Source organism: Aulonocara stuartgranti (genome assembly GCF_965226115.1).
Source record: "Aulonocara stuartgranti genome assembly, chromosome: 14".
Taxonomy (NCBI): domain Eukaryota; kingdom Metazoa; phylum Chordata; class Actinopteri; order Cichliformes; family Cichlidae; genus Aulonocara; species Aulonocara stuartgranti.
The window spans coordinates 32,354,771-32,381,323 of NC_138950.1; the positions used below are offsets into that span (position 1 = coordinate 32,354,771).

Sequence of the window (26,553 nt, forward strand, 5' to 3'; positions counted from 1 at the left end):
AAAATAGTAAGTGTAGTGCCCAATGCAGCCTGGTCTAAAGTCTACTGTGCGATAGTGCTTTTTAACAGGATGAAGGCAGAAGCGAGGAAGCAACAGGTAAGCAAGAGGCTAAAGATGCAAGCAAGCTACTAGTCATCAACAGTTACATTACACTGAACATGAGAAAATATAAATAAATGAATCCATGTTTGCTCAGGAAGGCAATACCTCATGCTTTGTGTAGATAACTAAGGAAAACAACGTAACCTCAAGGGGAGCACAACAAAACAACATGGGGAGAAAGTCGTCTCCCCCGGCAACGGTAACCATCATACAAATCCCCAAAGAGGAGATGTCTTGAAATCATTATTTTTGGCTTAAGGCCTTTGCTACATGGAAAATCCTGTGACATAACCAGCAGCTTAGTATTGCATCACACTTTAGGGTAAATATTACCTAATTCGAAACAGAATAAAGGGGAGGTACTGAAATAAAATTAAAAACAAAACAAAAACAAGTAAAGTGCAACTCAGACATGATCAGATCCACAGGAGGTTGCTACAGTGGCTGGAGACATGACTGGTGATGTGCCTTTGTGTGGGCGGGAATCTCACAGATGACAGTCGCGTTTACGCTTCATCGCAGATAACCGTCTCCACCACAAATGTATTCTCAAAGTGGCGGATGTGGTGGCAGTCCTTCGTGTCACGCTTGTTGATGCCTATGAGGGAAAATGGGGCGAGACACAGAGAGGCGATCAGCCGAGTCGCTGAACTTCAGATACAATCACAGCTTAAACGATAAACCTCTTAATCCCCCAAAAGAAAACAAAAACACAGGCATGTATCAGCTCTTTTTAATGGCCCCATTAACCCCAACGTACGCCTGCGGGTGACGCGGCGGTTCAGGCGGTACGTGTCCTTCCCGTTGCACAGGCGATAGATGAAAGGTCCCAGCTGACGCATGTTGTGCACTTTGCCGGTCACCACCATCTCTTCATGGATGATGTAGGTCTGAGGCAAGTATGTGCCCTTCTGCAAGAGACACAGTAACAAGCTCGGTGGGAACACAAAGGGGCTGATGATGCTGCAATACTAATTCTTGAGGGGACTGACATCTGTGGAAATTTTCCCGAGTGACTTTTAATGCTGGCAAATTGTAGCAGAGGAATATTTCCAGTTAAACAACACCAAAATGGTGTATTAACTCAAATTAATTTTAACTTTGCCAAAAGTATCAACTCCTTCGAACATCAGCAAAGAAGGTTAAATTTTTTTTTCTTTAAATTAAAAAGCTTGGGAAGCTTCGACAGACTTACTAAGCCATGCTAGTTGTTAGTGTGTCCACATAATAAGCAGTGTATCAATACATCACAGAGTACACCAACGATATTACAAATAAAGGAAGAAAAGAAGTGGGGTGGTTTTCTTCTTATTCATTTCTTACACTGCTAAATATGTTAGCTTCCAGCATTTGGTAACAGCTGGAGATGTCGCCTAAGATTGGCTGTGTTACCTTGACATTGATAAGCAGCTCCCAGAGGTTGCGCGGAGGCATCACAATGGTGGTGTTGAGCTCGATAACGTAGCACTTGTCCAGAGCAATGTCATGATATGCAGTCAGTCCCTGGAAACAACAACAAAGCAATCTAATTATGACCAGTTCTCCATTACTGTAGAGTCTTTAGCTTACAATGTAAAGCACCTTTAGCTGACTAGAATTTCATTTGGTGCTTTAACAATAAAATTAAACTCTCATTCTCATTTAAAAACAAAAGCAGGTCAGTATTTCACTGACTGAACTTTGATATTTAAAGTAAGTCAGTAATGTTAGCTTTTCTGTATATTTTGCAACTTTTGTGGTTGAAAGATAAAGCCAACGTGGAATCGGTGAAGACCGCAGTTCCTCAAAAGGCCACTTGTTTACAACACAGTTTTGTGTTTTGTAAAAAATAAAAATAAAAATAAAAAAAAAAATTGTAAAAAGCCTTAAATATGAATGATTATCAGGCTCACTGTATAAGTGCATGGGGCTACATCATTTATTTACTTATTTTCTCAGCACCAAGTAGCAGGTGTCTGTGTCTGCAGTGCAATAAACCCATGTCGTCTATGGATGCACTTTGCTAACAAAGCTAGTTAGCATTAGACGACAGCTTTGCACTTTGGCCAAATGAGCAATGAGTATACAGTATAGTTAGAGTCCACTTTCTGCTAGCTGTATGCTTCTTTCCGATGCTCTGCACTCATTCCCTCTGATGCAGCCGAATGAGCAATGAAATCTGCCTCATGTTCATATTTTCCCCCAATTCTTGTCAGCTGACAAAGACAACGAATATGAAGTCTTGTTTTTAAAGCAGCCTATGAGCTGTGTGGAAAAACTCTAGCTGTTCTATACTCCTGGACTGCAGATTTTCATGAACTCAGACAAACTCCATGTTCACATTTACTAGAAGAAGAAAAAAAAGAAGTTATCATACTGAAAAAATGTTACAACCCACATTTTGGCTCAGAACTGCATCTATGTGTGTTGTATTTGAGGCTGAAACTTGAAATAGACATTCTGGAGACATGCGAGTGTGGCGTTAATGTGTCTTTAAGGGGTAGAATATCAGACCTATATGTAACATGTGTATATTTGTCCTCACTCTGTGGAAATCATGGATTATATCAGCAGGGTCACTTCCTCCAAAGTGAGGCACGGGCACAGTGATCTTCTCGTAGTTGTCGGCCAGGTAGATGCCGACATTCTCCTCCAACTCCTGACGGCCACGCAGCGGAGCGTACACAGAGTCTTCATACAGCACCCTGCAGTGAAACAAGTTCTCCTCTGGGATCTACACACATGCACACAGATCAGCTTTTAATGCAACACAGCAGCCAAGAAACATGACTGCAGCAACATTATCCGTCTCAGATGGCAGTGATTACAATTATTTATTGTTTTTAAAAAGAAGAACATTTCCCCCCCCATTTTTTAGTGCAGTGTTTCATTGCAAGGCCAACAAGGGCACACATATGGCACACTGCAGAGCATAATCGAGTCTTACATGAGGTATGAAGTAGTAGCGGTAGACAAAGATGGAGGCTAAAACCAGACCAGCCATGAAGACCACCAGACCAAACGTCAGGCAGCACAGGCCATTGAGAGGAGACTTCTTGGGCCGCAGGGGTAGGACCAGCTCCTCCTCATCCTGGAGGACACCACAAATGCATACATTAAAACTTCGAGAAGTGCACAGAGCAGCATTTCTAGCCAGCTTCGATTCGATCGCGTGACGGGTGGCTGAAAAGAAATCTGAATTTAACTGCAGGAATTAGCAGCACGGATCTCGGACAGGAGGAACGGCTGACGGAGACGGCGGGTAATGAAAACTTGACTTAGATAGTGAGTAATCTTCCCAGACGCCTCCAGTCTCGCAGCCCATCTGCTGATGCCACGCACCCAGCCAGTGTTTGGAGGGTGGCACTACACACAGTTAGTCATTATTGTTGTAAAAGGAAACGCGCACACACACAGCGAGTGGCTACTATCTGAGAACTGGCTCAGCGAATTACTGTAGATGTGCTGCAGAGTAACTACAGCAGGAGAAATTATCTTGTGAAAAGCAGACTGTAAGGAAACAAAGGGCTGCTATTCTTAGCTGGAGCTATGAAGGGAAAAATAACAACTGTGTGCATGTGAAAAAAAAGACTCTTTGAGGATACCTCAAAGAAAAATGATGGCAACTGTGTTTGCGTGTGTTCCTATTATTATTATTTTTTTAAAGGGAGATGACTTCAAAATGCTTGAAAGCTTTCACCAACCACCCCCCTCACCCCACCAACATTGCGTGGTATGGCCCGAGTGCCTAATTTCAGGACACCGCTTTTGCTATTTGAGCTGAATTTGATTCTTCAAGCCTTTGTTCTTTGGAGGGAGCATTTGGAGGGTGCACAAGGACAAGGAGACAGCAGTGTATGTGTGAAGGCAGACTTTTGCAAGTTCTTTGTGTTCCTCCGTCCCACTGAGATGGGATCGTGGCAGCAGCTGAGTGCGTGTCACACCATGAGGCCTTGTCTGTCTGTCTGTCTCCTGTTCAGTACATTTGGAGGAGCGCAAGTCACTCAGGGGCCGCAGCTCTGCACTCCTGCGATATTCACTTCCTATGCAATGCCGGACGCCTCCTCTGTATTCTGTCGGTGTTTGTCGTCTCTGCTGCTCAGCCATGTATTTTTTAATAAGAGTGATGCAGGGGGATTCCGCAGCACAGCAAACTTCAGGACTCCGCAGCTCTGCCTCCCTTTAGAGCTGTGACAAATAATCCTGCATGCGCTGCAAGCCTCGGCAACCCATCTGCCATTTTGTCATCCCAAAGCTCTGCATTTCTTGCATTCTACCCCCCCCCCCCCCCCCTTTTTTTTTTTTTTTTACCCCCCCCTACCCTTTTTTGAAAGCTTGGGGGTTTTGTTTTTGTTGAATACATCAGCACTGCAGGGGAAATCGACAGATAAACCAAGTACAAAGCCTTTAAATTGGTACATTGTGGCTTTTTGCTGTGCTTTTTGCACATTGGAATAACTTGCATCAAACGCGCGCTGGCGCACAGGAAAGCGTCACAGCAATGACATGTTTTTGTTCCCAACCAAATGTCGATAGATGCTGTCAAAAAAAGGGGAAAAAAAAAATCCCCCTGCTGCTGCTCATGACCGAGCAGGTGCAGGCTGCCCTGCGGACCAAGCAGGCAGGTGAGCCTGCTGGACACACAGCAGGCATCGCGTTACATAAAGACCATCTACACACAAGAGTTGATATCATGCTCGATTATAATGGGTTAAATGTGAACAGGCGACTCTTTTGCTCACCATCGGATGAGGAATGAGGATCTCGGTCTTGTCGCCATCGCTCTCTTTTTCCACTTTCTGTCCCGAGACAGCCTGGAAACTGATCTTCACCATGGCTCCGGGGTAGTGGGGCAGTCACTGCTCGCCTGTCTATCCGCTGCAGGTGACTTCACTCTCGGGCTGTGTTGACGATAGCTGGCCACCTTTCTCAGACAGATCCCTTACTCTCGCCCTCTTTTCTGCTGTCACCACCGGGGTGCCTCTCTGTTTTTGTCTCTGCCCACCGGAAGTGTGCTTTTTTTTAATCGTCCTTTAAAGGACCAATCTGCCGCTTTACTGTCTACTGTTCAGAGGAACAGCTTTATTAACGAGACAAACAGTTTCCACATAAAACTAAGGCTGTAGCTATAATGATATTTTATAATAATATATGCTGATATATTCAAACTTATCTACCCTCAGCTTAAATTTCTGCTTGAAATTATTAAAATCTTTTAAAATTAACTAAACCTATCAACAGAATATGAAGAAACGGCTAAAGTCTGTGTGCAAAATATCCATCTATCCATAATTAACCTAACCCCACTAATTGCATGTCTTTAGACTGCGGGATCAAGCCAGAGTACCCAGCGATAACCCACGCAGACACGGGGAGAACATGCAGACACGGGGAGAACATGCAAACTCCACATAGAAAGGCCAGATGGTGGATTCAAAACCACGACCTTCTTTCTGTGAGGCAGAGTGGTAACCGTGCTATGTATGCACTGTGTTAAAGAAGTATGGAGTGGCCGCTGTACTACCACTTTGTACCACAAGATGATGTAGTGAGTAATTATTAGCCTTTTCTCACACTTCTGACCCTGATCTGGTTGTCTTCATCAGTGACTGTATGAAACGGTCATCGGTCTGCATTCACACACAGCTTAATGTGTTCATTTCTCAGCGTCTCAAACTTTTTCTCAGACTGGCTCTGATTTCATGCACATACATGATCTTGAAGAGCACTTTATGGTTTGACACTTAACTTTTGATACTTAAGTAGTGATAGGTCAGTTTTCCAACAACAGTATTTCTACACTGGAATATTGCTACGTGGTGTGGTATAGGTCCTGCCTTAATATAGCGAGAAACCAGGGTTCTGTTTCTTCAGGAATAGTTCTCCAAACTCCTTGAAGGACATTCAAAACGCTTCTTTGCATGTTTCTGCCTTTTGGTCTGTTCTCTGTTAAGATGACCCCACACTGCTTTCGTAATGTTGAGGTCCGGGTTCTAGGGACACCAATCCGTGACTTGTAGAAAAACACACAGTGGAACACTCTCTAGATATGGGTTTACTGCACTGGCAGAAAAATGAAATTACTGCCAATCAGATGCTTTCTAGATGATCTTTCACAGTGGATCAAAATCTGACAGTTGTGTGTTCGTAATTCCATCAATTTTGGTAAAATCACAAACCATGACAGACCCTCCACTGTGTTTTACAGACGACACTACATTCACTGTTCTACCTCTCGCCTGAAGTCCTCCATAAACATGGATTCAGACACCGTTTATCTGTTGTAGCGTTAAGGCCTGAAACTTCTTTCATCCTCCACTTTTCTAGCTTCCTTATTTAATAAGGACACCCTTCACACCATGCTGGGATATTATACGTTTTGAGCTAACAGCTCCTTAGGAATCACCTTGGTGTTTCAGAAATACTATTTTGTGTCTGTCGCCATTTTATCTTTGGCAGTTTCCATAGGTTCAACTAAAGAATGGTAACAAAGTTCCTAAAGATTCAATTACAAATTTTGCTTTTTGTAAGTTGTCTGTTCTGCATAGACTGAGCGATTCCCATCTTTATGTTAGAAGGATTCATCAGTCAGTGTTAATGGTCAGGTACAAGGACTGGACTGAAAATGAGTGGAGAAATTAGAAAAGGCTATTTACAAGACACTTGACTTTGTAATGCTTTTACCAAGTACCCACATGAACCTTAGAATCACAGAGCACACATACAATCAACAGCCGAGACTTTGATAGTCAGAAGGAAAGCAACAACAGGCTTTGTTTTATTCCAAATACTTTTTTTGTTTGTTTTGTTTTTATTCCTTTATTTCGATTGTAGGGCCCAAGCCTTTGACACTTCTGAAAGCACCCACACGCTCGTTGCTGAAACTGGAGTCAAAGCCAGCGTACAGCCATGTAGCCAAGAGTTCAACTGGACATTTCAATGTTGTTAAATAGCTGGAAAAAACAATTCCAGTACAACATCTTTAGTACAGCATCATGCACAGCCAGTGGAGCAACATGCTTGTTCAATGCTCATGGAAGAACTATGGGCTTCTGGTTTCTGTCTAAATTGCTTGAATGTGTTGACCATAACACGTTGCCCGAGTTCAGTGTAAATGCAGAAAAATCTGTGGTTTCATCAGTTTTGCTCAGTACCATGAGGACAATCCAAGATGCCCAAAGTACTCTGCTACCCACAATGCTTTACGCTCACAATTGTACTGGAATTAAATCAACCCTCTGAAGAGACAGGCTCAAACACAAGGGAAAAAAAGGGTGTAGGGGGTGGGGTAAGAATGTGGAAAGATGTGCTGAGTTTCCAAAGTCCTAATGAGGTCACCCCAGAAGTACACTCACTGTGGGGCTGCACAGCACTCCAGGGCCTCATGCCAAACAGTGAGAGAGAAAGAAAGAAAAAAAAAAAAAAACACAAGTTAATGAAGAAACTGGGGAAATCTTCATCACCCTAACTCCAGTAAGTGATGCTGATCATCCAGTACTTCACAAAGTGCACAAACACACAGGCTTTAATGTTTCAGTAAATGCTCTGCGCCTACATCACCTCCCCCAATACATATTCAGCAGTCTGAGTCTGAAATACTCAAAAATGTAGATGGAGAATAAAAAGAAGATTAAGAGATCCAGAGCTAATACAATGACATTCCTCTGCTGGACAAATTGTTAATATCCTATAAGGTTAGCTAAACGTGAGCTGGCCCTTCAAAGTATGTACAAAGAAACCCACCAGCAATCAGCAGTAAAATGAAATGCAAAAACAATGTCACTTAACTTGTGTTGTTTTTTATGGTTTAGAAAGCAATTTGATTACAATTAACCGAAAACATTATGTTTAAGGTAATATATATAATATATATTCATGTGTCAAGGTTAAACAAAAATCTACAAAGCAAAAGAAAAGAAACAAAAAGGCATATGTACATGTTCATCCTGTCCCAGAAAACAATAAAAATGTCCATGTCTTGGGCTTCACCAGAATTATACCTTTCCTCCCTCCCTGCTTTGCGCCTGTGCTTCATGTGCCCTGTGGTGACGAAGCACACGGGAGGTAAACGGTGCGATGGCGTCTGAGAGTTCGCCCCTGTAAAACGAGCCGCTGTTGCTTTGTTGGATGAAGGCATACATGTTGCTGTGATGCACACAAATTTCAGTTTGTGGCACTGAACGTGGGTGCCGGGCTCGGCAGGCCATCACAGAGCCGACGCCGGGCACAGCAATGGATCTGTCACATTTCGAGGCATGCAACGACCACACACACACACACACACACACACACACACACACACCAATGTTCAACTTGCTCGTACCATTTCCAAGACATACACACATTCTTGCAGCATGTGTGTATGCATGTTTTGTTTTTTTTGTAATACGCATGTTTGTGTAAACGGGTCCATTTTTGTTGCAGGAAGTCTGCCTTACTTTAAATGCACGGATATTTTCTGCCACTGTGTTTGATGGGCTGTGGGTTGTGTCAATATAATATACCGTAAATGTCTCGATGTGCAAGAAAGCAGCAGCAACTATTATTTTCTCTTTTGAGGGAAAAAGACTGAAAGGAACAAAAAGAAAAAAGTTCCGGGGTGCAGAGGAGCTGGCAACTTCCTGACGAGTTGATACGAGTAGATTTGTTCTTCTTTTCTTCTTTTCTTTTTTTTTTTCTTTTTTTAATTTGTTTCTTACATTTTGTTCAGAAACCAGAACAGCAGCTGCTGATGGGGTCCATTAAGCAAATGTTGCCTGGATGATGTCCAGACATGGTCCTGGTGGCTCCCCCCCTAAACTTCTGCACGCTCTTCGCCTCAGGCCTCCTGAGGTGCAGGCTTCTTAAGATCCCTGATCTGTTTGACCAGGTAAGTCTTTTCATCGTTGAACTGTTCGTCTTCTGTCCTGTCGTTTTGGAACTTGCTCAGAAACTCGATGAGTTTGGTCTGGTTCTTCAGCAGGATGTCGAGGATGGGCTGTGTCTTGTTCGGGTTGGCCACAAACACCTGTGGAGAGAGACAGAAAGAGGGAATTTTTCATGATTTTGTTTTCTACAGAATCTGTATCTGTGGTGCTAGCAGGACCACATGTGCTCACAAGAAGAGGCTCACCAACACTTCACCAAATAACTCACTAAATAGTAACAATATATATTGCACTATTGATTATATTAGTAACCGAGTACTCTGTTATTCCATCGATTAATGAAAAATCTGATGAGAAATACTTTTGTCCTAATAATGAGCAATAATAAATATTTCAAAGAGAAAAGAGGATCTTTCAGAATAAAAAGCTCAGATTTGCCAAAAAATAAACAAAAACAACAACTAAACCCTTTGACTGTATGTAGAGGTCATATTAAAAATTTATTCTTTAAAGAAAACATTTTCTTAAATGCAAAAACATAAATATCTCAAGTAGAGTCATATGTCAGAGTTGAATAAAATTCGATGCATATACAACAAGGTAGAACAGGTGTGTGTTCATGTGTTTTCATTGTAAGCCTTTAAAGAAGAAAGTGGTGGCTGCAAGAAATGCGAGCATACCAGCATTTTGAAGTGTGCTCTGTGCTTTGATGCCAAATTCTTATACTGCTGCTATGAAAACATAAATGATAATAATAACATTAATATCAACAACCCTATCCCGGACAGGGTGAACTGTTCCCTCAATGGTCTTCTCATAGGGGTCTTCTGAATTGCTCTTTGTCTGGTCCCTCATCCAGAACCAATTTTCCATGGGAGACCCTACCAGGGGCCAAAAACAAACAAAAGGAAAAAAAAACCCTAAAAACAACATCGCCCCTGGGATCCCTGGGACACACAAACCCTTCAACCACGATAAGGTAGAGGGAATCTAAGTCTCTCCCTTAGACATAGGATGAGAAGCTCAGCCATCCGGGAGGGGCTCAGAGTAGAGCCACTGCTCCTTCACATCGAAAGGAGCCTTTTGAGGTGGTTTGGGCATCTGACAAGGATGCCCCCTGGGCGCCTCCTGGGCAAGGTTTTCCCGGCATGTCCCACCGGGAGGAGGCCCCGGGACAGACCCAGGACATACTGTAGAGATCATATCTCTAGCCTGGCCTGGGAACGCCTTGGTGTTCCAACGGACAAGCTGGAGGAGGTGGCTGGGGAGAGGGAGGTCAGGGCTGGGCTGCTGCCCCACGATCGATGTATGTATGGATGATAATAATACCAATGTGTCCAACCTAACAACCCTCAGGTCAGTGGCTCAGAGTTTTACTGGCCCATATACATTTTTATTTTATTTATTTTTTTTAAAGCTATTTTTTCTTATTTTTAAATATTAATGTAATTTAGTGAACACTATAATTTATGTTTCATTTTCAATCTGAAAAATGTTTGAAATAAATATGATCTAGTGCATCCCATGTCCGCCATGAGACTCACCCCGTTTGCTGCATGTACGTTAAACTGTGCCTGTGTCGTCATCACTGCTGCTGTTGTGTTGTCAGTGTTTGTTTAAAACTCTGTGGGCTTAATGTTGTCAGATTTCTTTATTCACACGTTGCTCCTAAATACGTTTGTACTGCAGGTCTGTTTTTAGTCACAAATGTAGTTGAAATGCTCATGTTTACATTGTTTAACACATCGATGCGCTGCACAGCTGTGCGTTAAATGAAGCACTGAAGCAAAACATTTGTGTCAGGAATTTTTTATAATTGAATTACTCCATGAACTGGTGCAGCTCTGTCTTGAACTGCAGGCAGTGACAGTAGTCTGTGCTCTGCATTGCAGGCTCAGTGAATTCAGCGTATTGGCACATGAATCAGTTCTCTACCTGCTGCTTCTTCCACTAAGCAAAAGAAAGCAGAACAGAACTAGAAATGATCCACATGAAAAGTAGAAGAAATTAGAAGAAAGTCTGCCTGATGTCTTGAATAATTTACACAACACTATTAAATCAGGAAGTGCATTAAGCACCTTAATATTTTCTTTACCCCCCTCAAGCCTTGCCTCTTCTGTAGAAAGGACTAGCATACAGTGCTTTGATTCTACCTTAAAAACGTGGAAAGCCTCGAACTGGATGTTGCGGCTCTTGTCCCGTAGCAGGTTCATCATGAGTTTGAGATTCTCTGGCTTGCTGATGTATTTTGTCATAATGGTGAAGTTGTGCCGGTCGAGGAGCAACTCCCCCAACAACTAGAGAGAGAAAAGAAATAAAAATGTATTCCATCAGTGTATTTCTTCTACTATATTTAAATAAGTAGTCACGCTTTACTCGTTTGTATATAAATCATTAGTGATCATGAATAAGGCAATAAAAATGTGTTTGAGAATCACCAGTGGTCAAACATCTGGATTACAGATTTAGTCATCAAGTACTCAGTCTTCAGACTGAAATCGAATTAAACACTCCAAATATGAGGCCAGTGAAGGAGCCATTAAAGCTCTTTAAATAACCACATAAGTTTGTGGTCTAACCACTAGATGGCAGTCATGTTAAGAGTGATTCAGAGAAACCCAACACTAGAAACCATTTTTAAATAGCTCTCTGAATAGAGTTGCACCACTACTTGAAACCTCTTTACTGGCACAATCCTGGGCTCTTACCTTGAGGGACTGCCTTTTAGTCACGTAGTTTTCTGAGTGGAGCAGCTTCTCATATTCACTAAAGAACTAGAGCAGCAGAGAAAGAGGCAGTGAGGCAGACAAAATACAAGTGGTCAGCGAGAGAGGCAGTCATCTAAATGCTTCAAGCGGTGTTTTCACAATTACATCTGTATCTTGTATCAAAACACTGTGACAGGAAAATGAGAGCTTTTCCTCTCACGGACTGACAGCTATGTTGTGCTCCCAGCCTGCAAATTATCGCCCAAATGGCTGGTTTGATGTTGTTAGAAAAAGAGATTGCCAGCATCTTAAACCGCCTGACTAACAGAGACAGACCTAATTCACACGTAATTGGTCAAAAGAAACTGTTTTTGTTTTTTAATCTAAAGCTTATAGTTGTCTCAAACACTATCCTTGGCAGGGGTGAGGCTATATGGTTTATTTAAGAGTACATTTTTTACATATTTTGATCTAATCTAGATATTTTTAGTTAAATGTGAACTTACTCTGTCATAATGTTGTTCCAGAAACTCTGCGCTGAGTAGCTTGTGTCTTGTAAGGAGGTCCTGGAAACAGACAAAGCCAACTATCAGCGACACATTCAGACCTGACAGTTATGACTGGGTCCCATCTGTCTCCTATTTGTACAGCGCAGATACAAACCACAACCCAAAGAAATCCATTTACGTTTTGTCACTAAATGAACCACTCTGAAGCTAAAAATTAGCGAGAAAAGACATGTCAGCTCACTGTCTGATGACTGAAACTGTTCCAAGACAGCAGACAAATGCTTTATTACAATGGTTTATCAAAGTTATCTCTTGCTGGATGGAATGAACACGTTTACTGTCAAGACTAACATGCCAGTAAATGTATTCAATAAGTAAAGGTGTGAAAGTCTTTTTGAATAGCACAAGATTTAAAATAGTCAAAGAACTCCACAGTAACTACACAGCTTGTTTGGTTTCTATCAAAGCTAACAAAGGGCCGTGCACTTAAAACACTTGACTACTTGGATTTATCAGGTTTTTCCTTTCTTTTCTTTTTTTTTTTTAAATATGTGTCTAGAAGAAAACCCCTCTCACTCACAGCAGTAATCATCCTGCTTCAGTTCACATCGCTGTCTTGTACTTAGTGACTTTGTTGCCCGATTTAGCCATTTTCAGATACCCTTTAGTGGAGAATCCCCCCCCCCAAAAAAAAGAATAAAATAAAAAAAATCTCTCAGCATGACAGAGAACAGCTGTGTGTCATGCCAGGGGAATAAAGTAATAAACTTTCTGTTGCTTCTTACACTCTCTTTGAGTGATTATTTTACATGTACTACAACTTGGCCCTCGATTTGCATGCTCAAAGCTGGCACTGGCCTGTCGTCCCCATCCTGAAAAAATACCATCTTAAACATGAGCTGCTCCAATGGGAGACTGAAGTAGCAAACTACAAGTAAGGGCTTACATAATAATATAAACAGCTATTTAAACTGTCATAAACATAAAAGCATGACCAGGTTTTCCCTTTTGAATCTAAGAGGCAGATCATGAGAGCTGAAGTGTTGAGATCTGGTTTTTAATTCAAGGCATTTGGTGACTGTGCTTTGTCAAGTCTGTTTTCTTTAAGCTGTTTAGGCAGTTACAGCTATGAGGAACCATAGATGTTTTAGAGCATTACTTCAATAGATTAACAACTTTGCTGACTTACTTTGAAAGTGGCAAATGCGTCTGAGGCGATGTCGAATGTGGACATCTCCACGTATCTGAAGAAGTCGTAGAATTGTTCTGACCACAGTGTGATTTTGGCCAGTGGCTCATGTCTGATGCACTCCCTCAGCATGATACCGCAGTTCAGTGCAATCTCTGGAGACTCATACCTGCATATAACATCAACATATGAAAAATGATTTCTCATTTTGTATTTCACATGCACGCAAACACAAGCGGTAGGAGGATGGATGGTTTCCTGAAAAACTGAAAACAAGAACACAGTGAGCTGCAAAATGTTTGGCATAATAATGGTGTACAGAACAAGAGCAGGCCGATATGACTACAAATATTTATCACGATATACATTGAAAATTTGCGATAACGATATAACTGACGATATAATTGACACTAGACAAGATACTTTACAACTCCACAACTTTATTAGTGCAAAAAAACTTTGTTGTGTAGCTGACGGACGAAAAGCTAAACCAGTTCCACATCACTGAAGTTGCAGCATTTTTACAAATCAATTCTGGTTCATCCGTTTCATTCAACAATCCGCTTTCGCCCTTCTCATTCTCCGTCGCTGGCATGCTTTTTCCGCCATGTGCATATGAAAACAAAGGCACTGCGCATGCGCGTTTTACCCATATTCTATGGCAATATTTCATTTTCTTATCGTTGCCCAACATTATACCGGTATTACCGTGAACGGTATGATATGGCCCCGCCAGTTTCACATAAAACAGACTTCCAGTGTTTAAACTGAGTGCAGCTAGCCAAAGATCCTTCAGTTTTCAGGAAAGACAAAGCAGGGATAGTGACTGAGCTGGGTGAAAGCTTATGATGTTTACACTACTGATAATGAGGATCAATTCCACTGTGCGACACACAACAAGGGAAATCCTCATTAGTCCTATCACAATGGGAGTATGCGCACAAGATGTATGTTCTTTCAGAGCACCACTTTACTGCAGACATTTAAATAGTTTCCCTTGGGATTAATTGAACAAACACAAAGAACAGAAAGCTTCAGTCACGTCAAGCTGTGCAGTACAGTAGTGCATCTATTCACCGTGCCCCTGGCACAAAATGACTGATCCTCGTGTCGTGTGCTTGGTTTTCACAAAACAGGTTTAAGAAGAGATTTTTAAATCCTTTGGAGTCGCTAGGATTTCTGCACAGGTGACTCCAAATATTCTCATATCTTCATCCAAGTCAGAAAGACAGAAACAATCTGACTAAACTGACAACATAAAACCAGTTGTGCTTCTCATGTGTTGTATAACCTCTCCACTTACCTTTTCAAACCTTCACTGAACTACTGAATCTGAGAAGCGCAGACTCCAATTCTATCTAACTGAAACACCTGACATTTTGAGCACAGCGATTCACAAACTTATTCCAGCCTGGACTTGCATGTAGCTTGTTGTACTCTAAAAAACAAGAAAAGTGTAACTGTATATGTTACTAGTAGCTGCTCTATTACTGCAAAATTAGACAAGGTGAAGGGCAGACCAGGGGATATCTGTAAGCGTGGATGAGGTGCACAGAAACGAGCCACCTTCCACAAGGTGTAGCACTCTAGGATGCCTTATACTGGTGTTTTTATAATCTGTAGTGAACTGGACTGCTTGTTCTATTTTTACTTTTCTTATATAGGCAGCAGCTCTCATTTCCCTTTATGCTAGGAAGAAGTTACTTGGTTCCTTGGTCTTTTCAATACCAAGTACTGTTAACAACAACAATTATAATGAAATAATCATTTGGGGGGGGGGGGGGGGGGGGGCGCGGCAGTATTACTCCGTGTATATGCTCTTACCCTTTAAGCAGCATGAAGAGAATATTCTGCTGGGTGCAAAGATACTCCACCGTGGGTGTCCGAGTACCAATCTGACGCCTCAGGATGTTGTTGAAAATCTGAGCCACATCTTTTTTACCCTGACAGAAAAATACCACATGAAGGCTTAGACAGAACAGAAATGCACACAATAGAGAATTTATACATGAAGTCATTTTACAACAAGCTCTCTGGGTGGAAAGCCAAGGGGCCGTTGTAAATGTAAGGTGTGGTGCTTTATTGCATAACAGCTAATGAACGGCTAGGAATCTGCTGCATTTTTAATTTTCTGCAGTGTGGCAATAAAACCTTGATGAAAGATTCGTTCTCTTGAGGTTTAAACATATTGACAGGAAACAGCACTAAACAGAGGAGCCAAAAAGAGAGACACTGTCGTATACTGGCAAAACTGAACATATAATAAAAGTGTGTAAAGTTATCAGAAATATCAAATTACTGTCACACTTTGATATTGGACTCTTGTGCTTTGCAACTGTTCACCAGGCTTTTCTTTTGAGCAAGGGGGCAGTATGAGCGAGGGTAAAAGAGGAAGGAGGATCACACAGTACAGTGAGTCACACTGTGATGGGGTGAGTCAGGGAAGCCTGCAGCAGTTACCACACACACCATGACATATTGCAGCGAGACATGAGTTTGCTCCCATATCAAAACAGGCAGGTTTGTCATTAATAGCAAGCTGTCAATCCACGTGCACTTTTTCGAAACATCCTGCTTTTTCCTTCTCATACATAGTTTAGTTCCTGCACCATTGTTTTAAAAACAAAATGCTTTAAAAAACCTTTAAAGAGAAAAACAACAGTACTTTTTTTTTTTTTTTAAACCACAGTTAAAAGGGAGTACATTTCTGCAGATTTTGCACTGCTGGTCAAACAGAACAAGAGCTTTAAAAACATCACTTTGAAATGTGGTTTGAACCATTTAATGGTGCAGGGTCCTACCAGTCTGTTCCATATCAAGGAATCTAATATTTTTAGCTTTTATTTTTAAGCGATCAATTACATATTTACAAGATGCATACTTAAATAATTTTTTTTACCCAAGTTCAGGAACCTAATTTAATTTGCAGACCCTCTTTCGTCATTTTATCCATGCATCCATTCTCTCTATTCTTATCAGGGTCATCAGGGGGCTGGACCCTACCTCAGGTATTATAGGGAAAGAGGCGGATTAAACCCTAGACAGGTTATCCTTTGACACTAACACAGAGGGCATTTTATATTTAGTTATATCATTTGCTATACTGCATTTGATTTGTGCATTTGCTACTGTGAATTAGTGGGGAAAAAAACAAAAACAAATCATCAGTGAGTGTAAAGTTACTGCAGGTCCACTGCCAACACACAATGATGACCAACAGAACACTGACATGTTAAGCATCATTTATGATCTTGCACATGTGTCTGTCTGCGTACACTTTTGTGTTTGGATGGGAGGGGTTTTCACCCATGGCAGATGCACTCCTCCTAAATCCTGACTGCGTGTTGCTGGAAGCAGATGACACATACTTCTGCCAAATGCCAATTGGTTGACAAGTAGACTGGAATAGGCATGGGAGCAACAGCAGAGTTAACCGGGAACTGCAGAACCGCAAAAAGAAATTCAAAGATAAAAAACAAAAAAAACAAATAGCATGAAAAGCACAGACAGTGCTGAAGTGACACTTTTCATAGTTCTTAACACTGTTTCACTTCAGCTCTTTGTTTATTGGAACTTCACTCTTCTGCACAGCTGGCAGACGGACAAAAGCATAAGCAAGAGTGGTCCACACAACGACTGTACAACAGAGCTCTCTGCAGGCAGATTGGACATCCCCAGAGTGCAAGCATACCACAAACGCAAGAATAATTTTTTATTTTCATTTACTGTTTCCATTTTGTGAATCAAAATAAGGCACATGTCACGACATAAAGTGATTCTTCAACTAATATTAATGTGAAGTGATTTTAAACAAATTAAAAACAACACCTGAAACAATTAGTGGATCAACAAAGTTCCTAAAATAAATAGCAAGAATGGGACAAACATTATGACTTAACACTGTTTTGCTTTCAGATCATCAATATCCATCCACTTATACTGACTGATTAATGTAGGCTTAATTCCTTGTGCTCTCTAGTTGGTTTTATTGTGCGTTCCCTTTATGTTTGCAGTGAGAAATAAAATGTATCCACACCTTTTCAAACTTTCTCACCACAATCTGAATCCTCTACATCATGTGTGCTAAGTGCTAGACCTTACATGTCACTGTAAAGCTGCTAATGGCTTCTAACTGCAGATATTTTATTAGGTTAGTGCCCCTGTAAGACGCATTCTTGCAATGCTTGCATACCTTGGATAAATTGAGACCACTGTTCAATATCTACCACTAGTTCCTGTTCTTTCAACTTCACATCAAAAGTCTCACCTCAAAGTCGATGAGCTGCAGGTCTGCTATCAGGGTGCTGAGTAATCCACTGTTGTAGAGTTCCTGGGCGAGCTGGGCCACTGCTTCTGTCTGGGGCTCTTTTTCATTAGTCCCATACAAGATCTCCTTCATGGCCACAAGACTCTTTGACACCTCCTCTGTAGCCTGAACACACAAATTAATCCAGGGCACAACATCAACATATCAGATTATCTCAAAGTTCAAACAAATTCCTTCAAACTCGTGTCACTAAGTACAGTGAACTCTCTTAGGTGACGGACACTGCACCTGACAGATGAAGAGATTCACCCTACCTTCTCTGCCTTTTTGTCCGAGATGTCGTGCTTCTCGAGCACCGTCATGCTGTCCTTAAGATTCTTGACGATGTCCGCCGGCGACTTGTGGGACTTGCCAAAGGGGAAAGGCATGGCGGAGAGTTACCACGAGTGACCAGGCAGCCGACTGTCCACCTGAGGAAAGAAATGTAAAACAAATCCACCTTTCAGATAAGACCAAGTACAATCACAGAAATGGTAAAACGAGCAGACACAAAACCCTGAACAGGAGAAGTTTGAAAGGTTAAATACCGCAGAAACAGGAAATGTATTGACTGCTGCTGCACTTACAGGTGTGCATGGTAGCAGTAAATGTATCCCTCTACTTGTTACTGTATTCAAGACAAGAAGAGATTTTTTTTTTTTTATCTTATGAATTAGCGTTTTTGGCAAATGTTCATTGGATAAGCAGAAATGCTGCTCATGTCATTACTCTGGATTGAGCCTTTGATGAAGTTGTATTGTTATGCAACTTTGAGCTGAGAAGTAGAAGTTGGGTGGGGGCAGGGCAGTGGTGCACTCCATATATCCTGTAACAAACACTAACCTACGTAGTAAGTCCCAAAGAAGCTCTCAATACTAATAAAAGTCAAGCTCATGTTAGTTATAGAAATAAATTTGTGGAAATATGTTTTTTTAATGATTTGCACATATCTAGATCTGACCTTTAAAGCTTCATTTAGCAGCTGTAAAAGCTTGTGAAGTTTTTTGGTCATTATTAGTAAATGATTAACTGTGAAATGAGCTTACTATGACACAGGGCCACATAAATGAAGACACCACCTCAGACCTTTGTATGCCCGACTCCTTCACTTCAATAGCATACCTAAACAGACACTACATTGCCAAATATACTTTATCAGTTCAAATTTAGGTTTGTAAACACACCCTTTGAGTCACAAATCTATAAAACTAAATCCTCAAACGATACCAAAAAACAAACACTAAAGACCCTAGAAAGGCCACGGGTGATGCAATCGACTGATGTCACCATCTCATATCTCACTGCTGCTCCTGTTTAACTGTGTGACTTAACAAGGACCCCTTTCTACAAAATTCTCCGACCCACCCAACAACCCTAAGTTCACAGGGCAGGGCAAAAGTCAAAGTTTCATGAACAGTCACGAAGAGGCAACACCAGGCCAGTAAACTGTAATCCCATTCTCATGATCAGGTTAGCTGGAGGAAAAATAGAAAGCGTGCTGCCCTTTTAGGACATATTTCCACTTGATGTTTGGTGAATTTAGTGACCTAAAGGTACAAATCTGGCACTGCCACAAACCTGTTTTCCAGCCAGGATCCTCTAAACTGTGCACACAAACCCTGGAGTTGTCACACACTTCCTCTTATATCTTGGCAGGGAGTCCACATTTAGAAAGCAATGCTGGAGCCAGGAATATAAAACCGAGCAGCAACCAAAGTGGGGTGGCAGGCTGCTGCTGTTGCCCACCATTCATATATGATGTGTCATGTGTGACAGAGCTGAAACAGGAGAGCCTTATGTTCCCAAGCGGATGGTTTTTGCTTGCTCACAGCTTCGTTAACGTACACAGGCTTCAGCTTCGCCAGGTGGCCACATGCGTCTTTCGCGCAGGCTAATGCTCGTTAATGTAGGCAGCAGAAGCGCCTCTCTGCTCCTGACCTGATACAGTACCAGTGACGCAAATAGGAGGGAAATACATATGGTGCGTTCAAAATCGGTAGATCACATCTAACCCACAATGACTCCGGTACTAATCAGGAGTCCGAGTAAAATTGTGCCAACCTGACGTCTGTACAACCTGTCCTAACACAGACAAAAAAAAAAAGACAAAAAGAAAATCCAAACCCGCTCGACCTCTCTTTGGGTAAATTAGCCTAGAAATACTTGTCGTGGCAAGTGACAGTGAATCCTGTCCTATAAGTACCTACCAGAACTCAAACAATACAGTGCCATAGAACAGCTCAACGTTAACCTCACCATCTCTCTCAGTCCAGACAGCAGCGGGTGCCCTGCTACCATCTGAAGGTAAGCTAGCAACCGCTACTCGCTGCTAGCAAGTGCTAGTCAAGTCCCCTGATTTATTTAAAACATTTTCCAAGCGATATATAAAATATATATATATTATACACATCAACACATCTATTTAATGAAAGTATTACCACTCGTACAACTTAAAAGCTAATTGCAAACCTACGGCCCAATAAGCTGTGCAACATAAACCTGACAGTGAGCACCGCCCATCTCTGTTATCCATGCCTGGTTTGTGATGGTGTGAAGTCTGCCAACTTTGCGCAATGTTAACAAAATGGATACTGAATAACATGGAGTCTAGCAAACAAAGGAGCGTTTACCGCAAAGCTGGAACAATATGCCACTTAGCTTTCTTTCATTTCTGCAGGACAGCGAACTTTATTTGTTTGCAAGGTAGCGTGGCCTATAGTTTTTCAATCACAGTCCACCAAACAACCGTGCTACTGTTGGCTGGCTTATGGAAGTGTGTATATGACTGTGTGTGTGCTGTCGACACACGGGAGGCCTCGGCAGGCCCACTGCTTACAAGCATTTTCCAGCTGCTAAACCTTCATTTACAGCTGCTAGGAGTTGTGGCAATATATTACCAACTCACTAGCTATCATAAGGTAAAAGTGGCTACGTTAATTAGCTAACTCGGCCTAACGTTAGCCAGGCCTGACTGAGGCTCCTCGCGTTAGTGCTTTGAAAACCATGCCTGGCTTTAGCAACTATCAGCAGCAGGCTAGGTTCAGCTAAACCGTTTCCACTTGCTCAGAAAGCTATGCCTGCAAACCACAATTCATAGGATAATATTCACAACACAATACCTTGCAAACGGCGTTTTCACTCGTTTCTCCCGGTTTGTCAAGACAGTAAAAGGCAATCCAGGTGCTCCTCGGACCAAAAACCGCTTTGTTTTCCTTGCTCGTGTCGCCTCCCCTTGTTTGTACTGTTGTTAATTGTGCAGCCCCTGTTTCCTCCTAGTGCTTTCTCTGAGCCCGACTGGTAATGTTAGCAGAGAGCGGCTGTCACTGCAGTGTCGTCTAGCGCCTCCGGTGGTCGCCTCGTGCAACAACAGTGGGGGTTACACTGCAGGGACATGCGAGATCACCGCATGAGGGCGCGCTTGCTCCATAGACAGATCATGGGACCTATAAGATGAATTAGGTAGAACCCCAAGCGACAATCTGCCTGCAAATAAATGTACGTATGAGGTGTCTTAAAAGCTTAAAAGCACTTCCTTTAGCAACAACAACCTTTCACTTGCACTGAACCATATGATCCCACTTCTACAGTTTCCCTGCAACCGTCCAGTGTGCAATATGAATACTAGCATCGGTCACAATCTGTACATGCACTAAACTTCAATAGAAATGTGTCTTCTTGCCTATAAATATCTTCATGTCCTCTGATCAGTAATAAAACGTTCAAGATATTTTACTTTATTACAAACTTTAGGATTATTGACTTAAAATCAGGAAATTTGAAATATTTGTCTTCCTTTTATAACTATTTCAGTGTACAGAGAGCATATGTGGAACGAAATCTTAGCACCCCATTTAAGGTTAGAAACCAAGGCCTTTTAGGATGCAGTTAGCATAAATCTGGAGTACACTGTATCAAATGTCACCTGAAGGAAATATTGTACTTACAGGTTATGATTTGAACTCAAAGCATTATTATTTCATCCAGTTTTGACAAATGAAATGATGTACATTAACACATTTGAAATAAGTCTACATTTTGCTTGAAATAACTCAGCCTTTTCCTTGAATTGTCTACATTTTGCTTGAAATAAAACTGAACTTTGTTTGAAATGGGGTTTTTTTTAAGTTGTGTGGTATGCTCTCTCTATTAGCACAAACTCTTCCTTAACTCTAAACAAAACAAATATTGGATGCATTGCATCCTTCCAAATTTCTAAATTAATTAGTTGTACTTTAAGTTGTTTTCTAAGTGATGATGCAGTGTATTGCCAACAGCCAGAGTATTTTAAAGCCTCTTGTATAGGAAAAATGTTTTGTTAATGCACAATACACAAAACCATTAACTCCTTAGATATTAAGTTAAGAATGTGCAGGCAGTGGCTTGGGAAACAGACAGCTGTGATTCACTTTAATAACCAAAGCCTCAGGTGAGAGCTAACAGAAGCAGGAAGAGGCTTTAATTTTATAGCTGTCTGTTTAGCTGCATGAAGTGGAGTTTAGCAGCTGTTAGCTCCAAACTCTGTTTTTCATCTAAAGGTGTAGTAAGGGTTCACCTAGAGCTGAAAGTTACATGTTGGGGGATAAGACAGAAGGAGAAGGCTGGTTTCTAAACAAGAGAAGCCTCAGGTGGAGGATAGTGGTGGGATATGGCTGACTATCAAAAAGTAATTGCAGCAAATATGGCCCCCTCATAAAGCATTATCTGCTTTTGCTGGCAAACTTCTAACGAAAAATGAAACCTTGTTTCATCATTTCATCAAATGTTCATCATAATCATCAGATTTGATCTTAACCCATAAACAGTTAACTGAGTAAAGTCAATTGCAACGTAAAATTCAAAGCAACTACATCACCCAGATGGTTTGAGATACCCACTCCCCAAAGCGAACACTGATGGGATTGGCAGTCCTGCATGTCAAGCCCTTGCATACAGGTAACATACCTGGTGTATTTGTGCAGTCTGTTATACTGTAACAATTCAGATCCTCTGTGTTATTGATTCCATTAGAATTCAGAATTCAGTAGTACTGACATTACACTCGCTGACCATGCTGGTGCAGGGTCAGATTTCAGAACTGCTTTAAATCTGCAGAGTTTCCATTCCACTACAACCCAGAGGTGCACTAGTGGATTGAGATCTCAGAGATTCACTTTCACATAATTTTTTAAACAACTGGTTATTGGAGTTAATGTTGCCTTGGTACTACTCAAAGCTATCTGGCCATTTTCCTCTGACCTCTGGCATCAAAAAATAATTTTCTCAGAGAGAACTGCAACTCACTGAAAGTTTTCTTTTTTCAGAAAACTTTTTTCCCTTTTTCTCTGCAAACTGTAGAGATGGATGTACGAGGAAATCCTAGTAGATCAGCAGTTTCTAAGATACTCTGACTTGTCTCTCTCTGTAGCTCATGAGCTGTTTCGGGGCCTATTTTGTCTTTGTTTTTGCCACTGTCTGCCACTGAACACTGGAAAAAGATGGATCAGTAAAATCAAAACTCTATTACAAACACTTTTGTTATAGTAGTGCGACAACAGCCCCACAGTGGCTTCAAAAACCCACTCCCTTTAAAAATACAGACGCCTACTTAACGCTTCTCTGAGGGATTGATGTATTTGGATTGGTTGCTATGTGTTACACCTGGCCTCGTCACCGGCTATCTACTGGTCACTTGCCAAAGGCCGAGCCTCCTCCTCGTCCTCCTCTGGTCGGGCCCTGTGTGAAGGTTATTACTCACTTCATGCTGATTAAGTTTGGGTGAATAGCGCTCTTTGTCCGACCTCGATTCCCACGACCCGGCATTCGCCTGGCAGTCGCGTGGCTCTGAAACAAGGGCTCCCACTTTAGGGGACCCAAAAGGTAGGAGGACGGGGAGGGAGCGAGAGAGGGTTGAAGGGGGAGGGGGTATCTGGTCAATCTGACATCTGCTCGTAAACAGTTAACAGCAGATGTCTCACATTTTAAAAACACCGAATGTGATCAAAGCAGGCTAAATACACAGCGTGTCCCCCCCCCCCCCCCCCCCCCCCCCCCCTCTTCTGCGCTTCCACGAAGGTACAACCTCTCCCAGTGCAACCAGCTTCTGTTAAAGTAATTCAGGGGTTTTAAAGGATATGATTATGAACTATAACAGGTGACAGAAATATATTCTCAGGTGATTTGTCAGCCTTTTTGTGTCGTCCCGTGAGCTCTGAGGAAATAGGTTTGGTCTTTTTTTGCAGGTGTAATGTTGCCCTTGAATAGAATAGACGTGGGGGTCCCGGGAGTAAAGCACGGTAATTGCACACTCTTGTTCATGCCTGGGAGAAGAGGAAACTGCAGTTTTTTGGTGTTGTTGTCGGGTGAAGAGGGGGGAAGGGGGGTGTAGCGCAATGGTTTCAGGCTGGACATCTGTCGCTTGTGAGCTTTTTTTTTTTTTTCTAGGCCGGGTCTCTCAGTTATTCAATGGAGCCAGTGACCTGTCAGTCTTGACTGATGGGACCCCGTGTGTGGGAAAATCCCGCAGCCAAAGAGTTGGCGCATTCACATGCTAATTGCGCCCTATAAATAAGAGGGTCGCGCCGCGCCGAGGACCCTAGAGACGAACTGAGATTCAGAGGAGAAGGGACAAAAAAGCGCGCACACAAACACACACATATACACATACACACACCATCACACACCACAGGTTAAAACATGACTGCTTCATCCATGGCGCACAACCTGGGGAAACATCCTAGCGCAAAGGAGGAAAGAAAGGTACTGGACATACTGAAGACGGGTTTCTTTTTGACCAATTTTTTAAATGAATCCAGCATAGTGCCTCTCCATCTTGTTTTTGCTGCTCTTACCTGATTTGGTTACTTTTTTACAGCTCAGAAAGCCGCTCATTGAGAGAAAGCGGCGGGAGAGGATAAACAACTGTTTGGATCAGCTCAAAGAAACCGTGATCGGAGCGTTCAGGCTGGACGTGAGTATTGTCCTTACGTGTCTCCTCTGAGCAAACAGCGAGGGCTCAATAATAACTGAGGTTTCTCCTCTCTCGACAGCAATCCAAACTGGAGAAAGCGGATATTTTGGAGATGACGGTGAAACATCTGCAGAACATCCAGAACAACAAAGTTAACGGTAAGGAGCCGGGCACTTGATTGATTACGATATTACGAGCTTTGTTACTGCTGTTATTCATCGTAATAAAATAGATTTATATCTCCGTTTTTTTAAATTTGGTTAGGCGTAATAAACCGATAACGCGTGAGAATGAAAATCCACTGACCCATTTGGCATTAGGCAGCAGGGGGCAGCATCAGCACATATCATGGCATATGTTGGAGGTCTGACAATGTTTTCACTGGGTGGTGGTTAGAGCAACGTGGTATGTGGAGCTGCTGGATGGGCGAAAGTGGAAAAATTAGAAAATGATGTCTGAGGTGCTGAGCCATGGATGGAAATGTCATTGCAGCCAACCGGTTATACTGGTTGTGCTGTTTCCTGTTACCACCGGGGTTCGCTGTGACACATGTATCTTTTTCTCTCTTCATTCAGACCCCACGTTAGGCCTTGAGGCCCAGCAGAGATACAGCACGGGCTACATCCAGTGCATGCACGAGGTTCACAACATGCTCCTGACCTGTGATTGGATGGACAAAACTCTGGGCTCCCGTCTTCTCAACCACCTCCTCAAGTCTCTGCCTAGGTCCACCGATGAGCACCCCCTCACCCTGCCCACACCCAGACTCGATGCTGCTCTTCCAGCCACCCAAGTCGTCCCAGGGTCCCCCCTCAGAGTAGAGCAGTTCCAGAGAGAGGCTGGACCTCAGGAAAGGCCAGCACTCCACAGTTCCCACCTGGGGACACTTGAGATGTGGAGGCCCTGGTGAACTGCTGGATTGATGATCTTGGTTGTCCATTCCGTTAGACCATCCTTTGTTATGTATCTTATAGATATGCTGCTCAGAAGACAAACATGTGGGGCGGTTTTTGTTCCAGTGATTATTATTGTAGGTGTGCTATAATGATTCTATACAGACCTTTTCTCAGTACTTCCCTTCAGAAGTTGACCTCTTGTAGCCTGCATTATAGAAGGCTCTTATTAATCTTTCGTGTATTTATTGTATTAACAGCTTTATTTATTGTTATTATAAGGCATGACTTTGCTTCTTAGACCACCTGCTTGGCCTTTGCATAGATTCCTCCTTTGCTGTACTATTAACCTAAACATTATTAATAATAAAACTTATTTTGCACTCACTCAGATTGTATGATCTTTGCAGGTGCTCTTTTCTGTTGGATCTTGACAGGAGTACTTTAAGGTCTAAGAGGCCTACAAGTGTTTATTGTAATATGATGTTACAGTAATATGGATTAAGATTTTTAGGGATTATACAGCATTCGACTGTGACAGGTTCCAGCCCTCTTGTGGCCCTGGATGCGATAAACTAGGAAAATGGATTCATGGATGGACTATTGTCATGTAATGGACATGAAACAAGTCAAATAAGTGCTAAACTCAACTGCCTAATCGAAACGTGTCAAAGTCAGAAAGAAAACACTTAAGTACTACATAGACTCATATCCTTATGCTCAGTTGTAGTTTAGCTGATTAAGCAGAACAGAGAAGCAGCTAATATTTGGACTTTTCATAAAGGGGTGAGAACAGATGTCAAAATTTCATTTCCACTACCCCAGTAAGCTAATATGTCTAACATGAACACCCTGGGACCAACAAATCTACAAACCGGATATCATAAAATCTGGCATGCTGCATAAAATGTAAATAAAAATAGAATGCAGTGATCTGCCCCCTAATCTTATTCACAATAGAGCTTAGAAAATATATCAAATGCTTAAACAGAGAAATTTTATCGACAAATATTAACTTGTTTTGAACTTTATGACAGTCATCTTTAAAAAAAGG

General features: G+C 42.0%; 3 protein-coding genes across 3 annotated transcripts; 1 reads left to right on the top strand and 2 right to left on the bottom strand.

Annotated features, from left to right (window-relative positions):
* Positions 1 to 207: 207 nt before the first annotated feature.
* On the bottom strand, positions 208 to 5,100 carry itm2ca (integral membrane protein 2Ca). The gene is made up of 6 exons (XM_082503337.1): positions 4,824 to 5,100; positions 3,029 to 3,172; positions 2,627 to 2,815; positions 1,495 to 1,605; positions 863 to 1,013; positions 208 to 700 (listed from the first exon to the last, which is right to left on the bottom strand). Exons 1-6 carry the CDS (start codon positions 4,914 to 4,916, stop codon positions 609 to 611), a joined length of 780 nt encoding a protein of 259 aa, XP_082359463.1. The 5' UTR covers positions 4,917 to 5,100; the 3' UTR covers positions 208 to 608.
* Positions 5,101 to 6,853: 1,753 nt separating this feature from the next.
* On the bottom strand, positions 6,854 to 21,009 carry cab39 (calcium binding protein 39). The gene is made up of 9 exons (XM_082502223.1): positions 20,780 to 21,009; positions 17,936 to 18,091; positions 17,622 to 17,786; positions 15,179 to 15,297; positions 13,355 to 13,523; positions 12,163 to 12,222; positions 11,657 to 11,722; positions 11,102 to 11,245; positions 6,854 to 9,088 (listed from the first exon to the last, which is right to left on the bottom strand). Exons 2-9 carry the CDS (start codon positions 18,047 to 18,049, stop codon positions 8,900 to 8,902), a joined length of 1,026 nt encoding a protein of 341 aa, XP_082358349.1. The 5' UTR covers positions 18,050 to 18,091; positions 20,780 to 21,009; the 3' UTR covers positions 6,854 to 8,899.
* On the top strand, positions 19,148 to 25,824 carry her8.2 (hairy-related 8.2). Its single transcript, XM_082502224.1, has 5 exons — positions 19,148 to 19,964; positions 24,081 to 24,395; positions 24,511 to 24,606; positions 24,686 to 24,764; positions 25,182 to 25,824. Exons 2-5 carry the CDS (start codon positions 24,333 to 24,335, stop codon positions 25,514 to 25,516), a joined length of 573 nt encoding a protein of 190 aa, XP_082358350.1. The 5' UTR covers positions 19,148 to 19,964; positions 24,081 to 24,332; the 3' UTR covers positions 25,517 to 25,824.
* Positions 25,825 to 26,553: the final 729 nt, after the last annotated feature.

What these genes read in the sequence shown, in the direction of transcription:
- itm2ca (XM_082503337.1), bottom strand. Translation starts at nt 4,916, where the DNA reads ATGGTGAAGATCAGTTTCCAGGCTGTCTCGGGACAGAAAGTGGAAAAA. An exon ending in TAATCCATGATTTCCACAGA is followed by an intron (nt 1,606 to 2,626) that starts GTGAGGACAAAT and finishes TGTTGTTTCCAG; the next exon opens with GGACTGACTGCATATCATGA. An exon ending in CCGCCGCGTCACCCGCAGGC is followed by an intron (nt 701 to 862) that starts GTACGTTGGGGT and finishes TTTCCCTCATAG; the next exon opens with GCATCAACAAGCGTGACACG.
- cab39 (XM_082502223.1), bottom strand. Translation starts at nt 18,049, where the DNA reads ATGCCTTTCCCCTTTGGCAAGTCCCACAAGTCGCCGGCGGACATCGTC. An exon ending in CGGACAAAAAGGCAGAGAAG is followed by an intron (nt 17,787 to 17,935) that starts GTAGGGTGAATC and finishes TTGTGTGTTCAG; the next exon opens with GCTACAGAGGAGGTGTCAAA. An exon ending in ACGCATTTGCCACTTTCAAA is followed by an intron (nt 12,223 to 13,354) that starts GTAAGTCAGCAA and finishes GTCTGTTTCCAG; the next exon opens with GACCTCCTTACAAGACACAA.
- her8.2 (XM_082502224.1), top strand. Translation starts at nt 24,333, where the DNA reads ATGACTGCTTCATCCATGGCGCACAACCTGGGGAAACATCCTAGCGCA. An exon ending in GCGCAAAGGAGGAAAGAAAG is followed by an intron (nt 24,396 to 24,510) that starts GTACTGGACATA and finishes ACTTTTTTACAG; the next exon opens with CTCAGAAAGCCGCTCATTGA. An exon ending in CCAGAACAACAAAGTTAACG is followed by an intron (nt 24,765 to 25,181) that starts GTAAGGAGCCGG and finishes CTCTTCATTCAG; the next exon opens with ACCCCACGTTAGGCCTTGAG.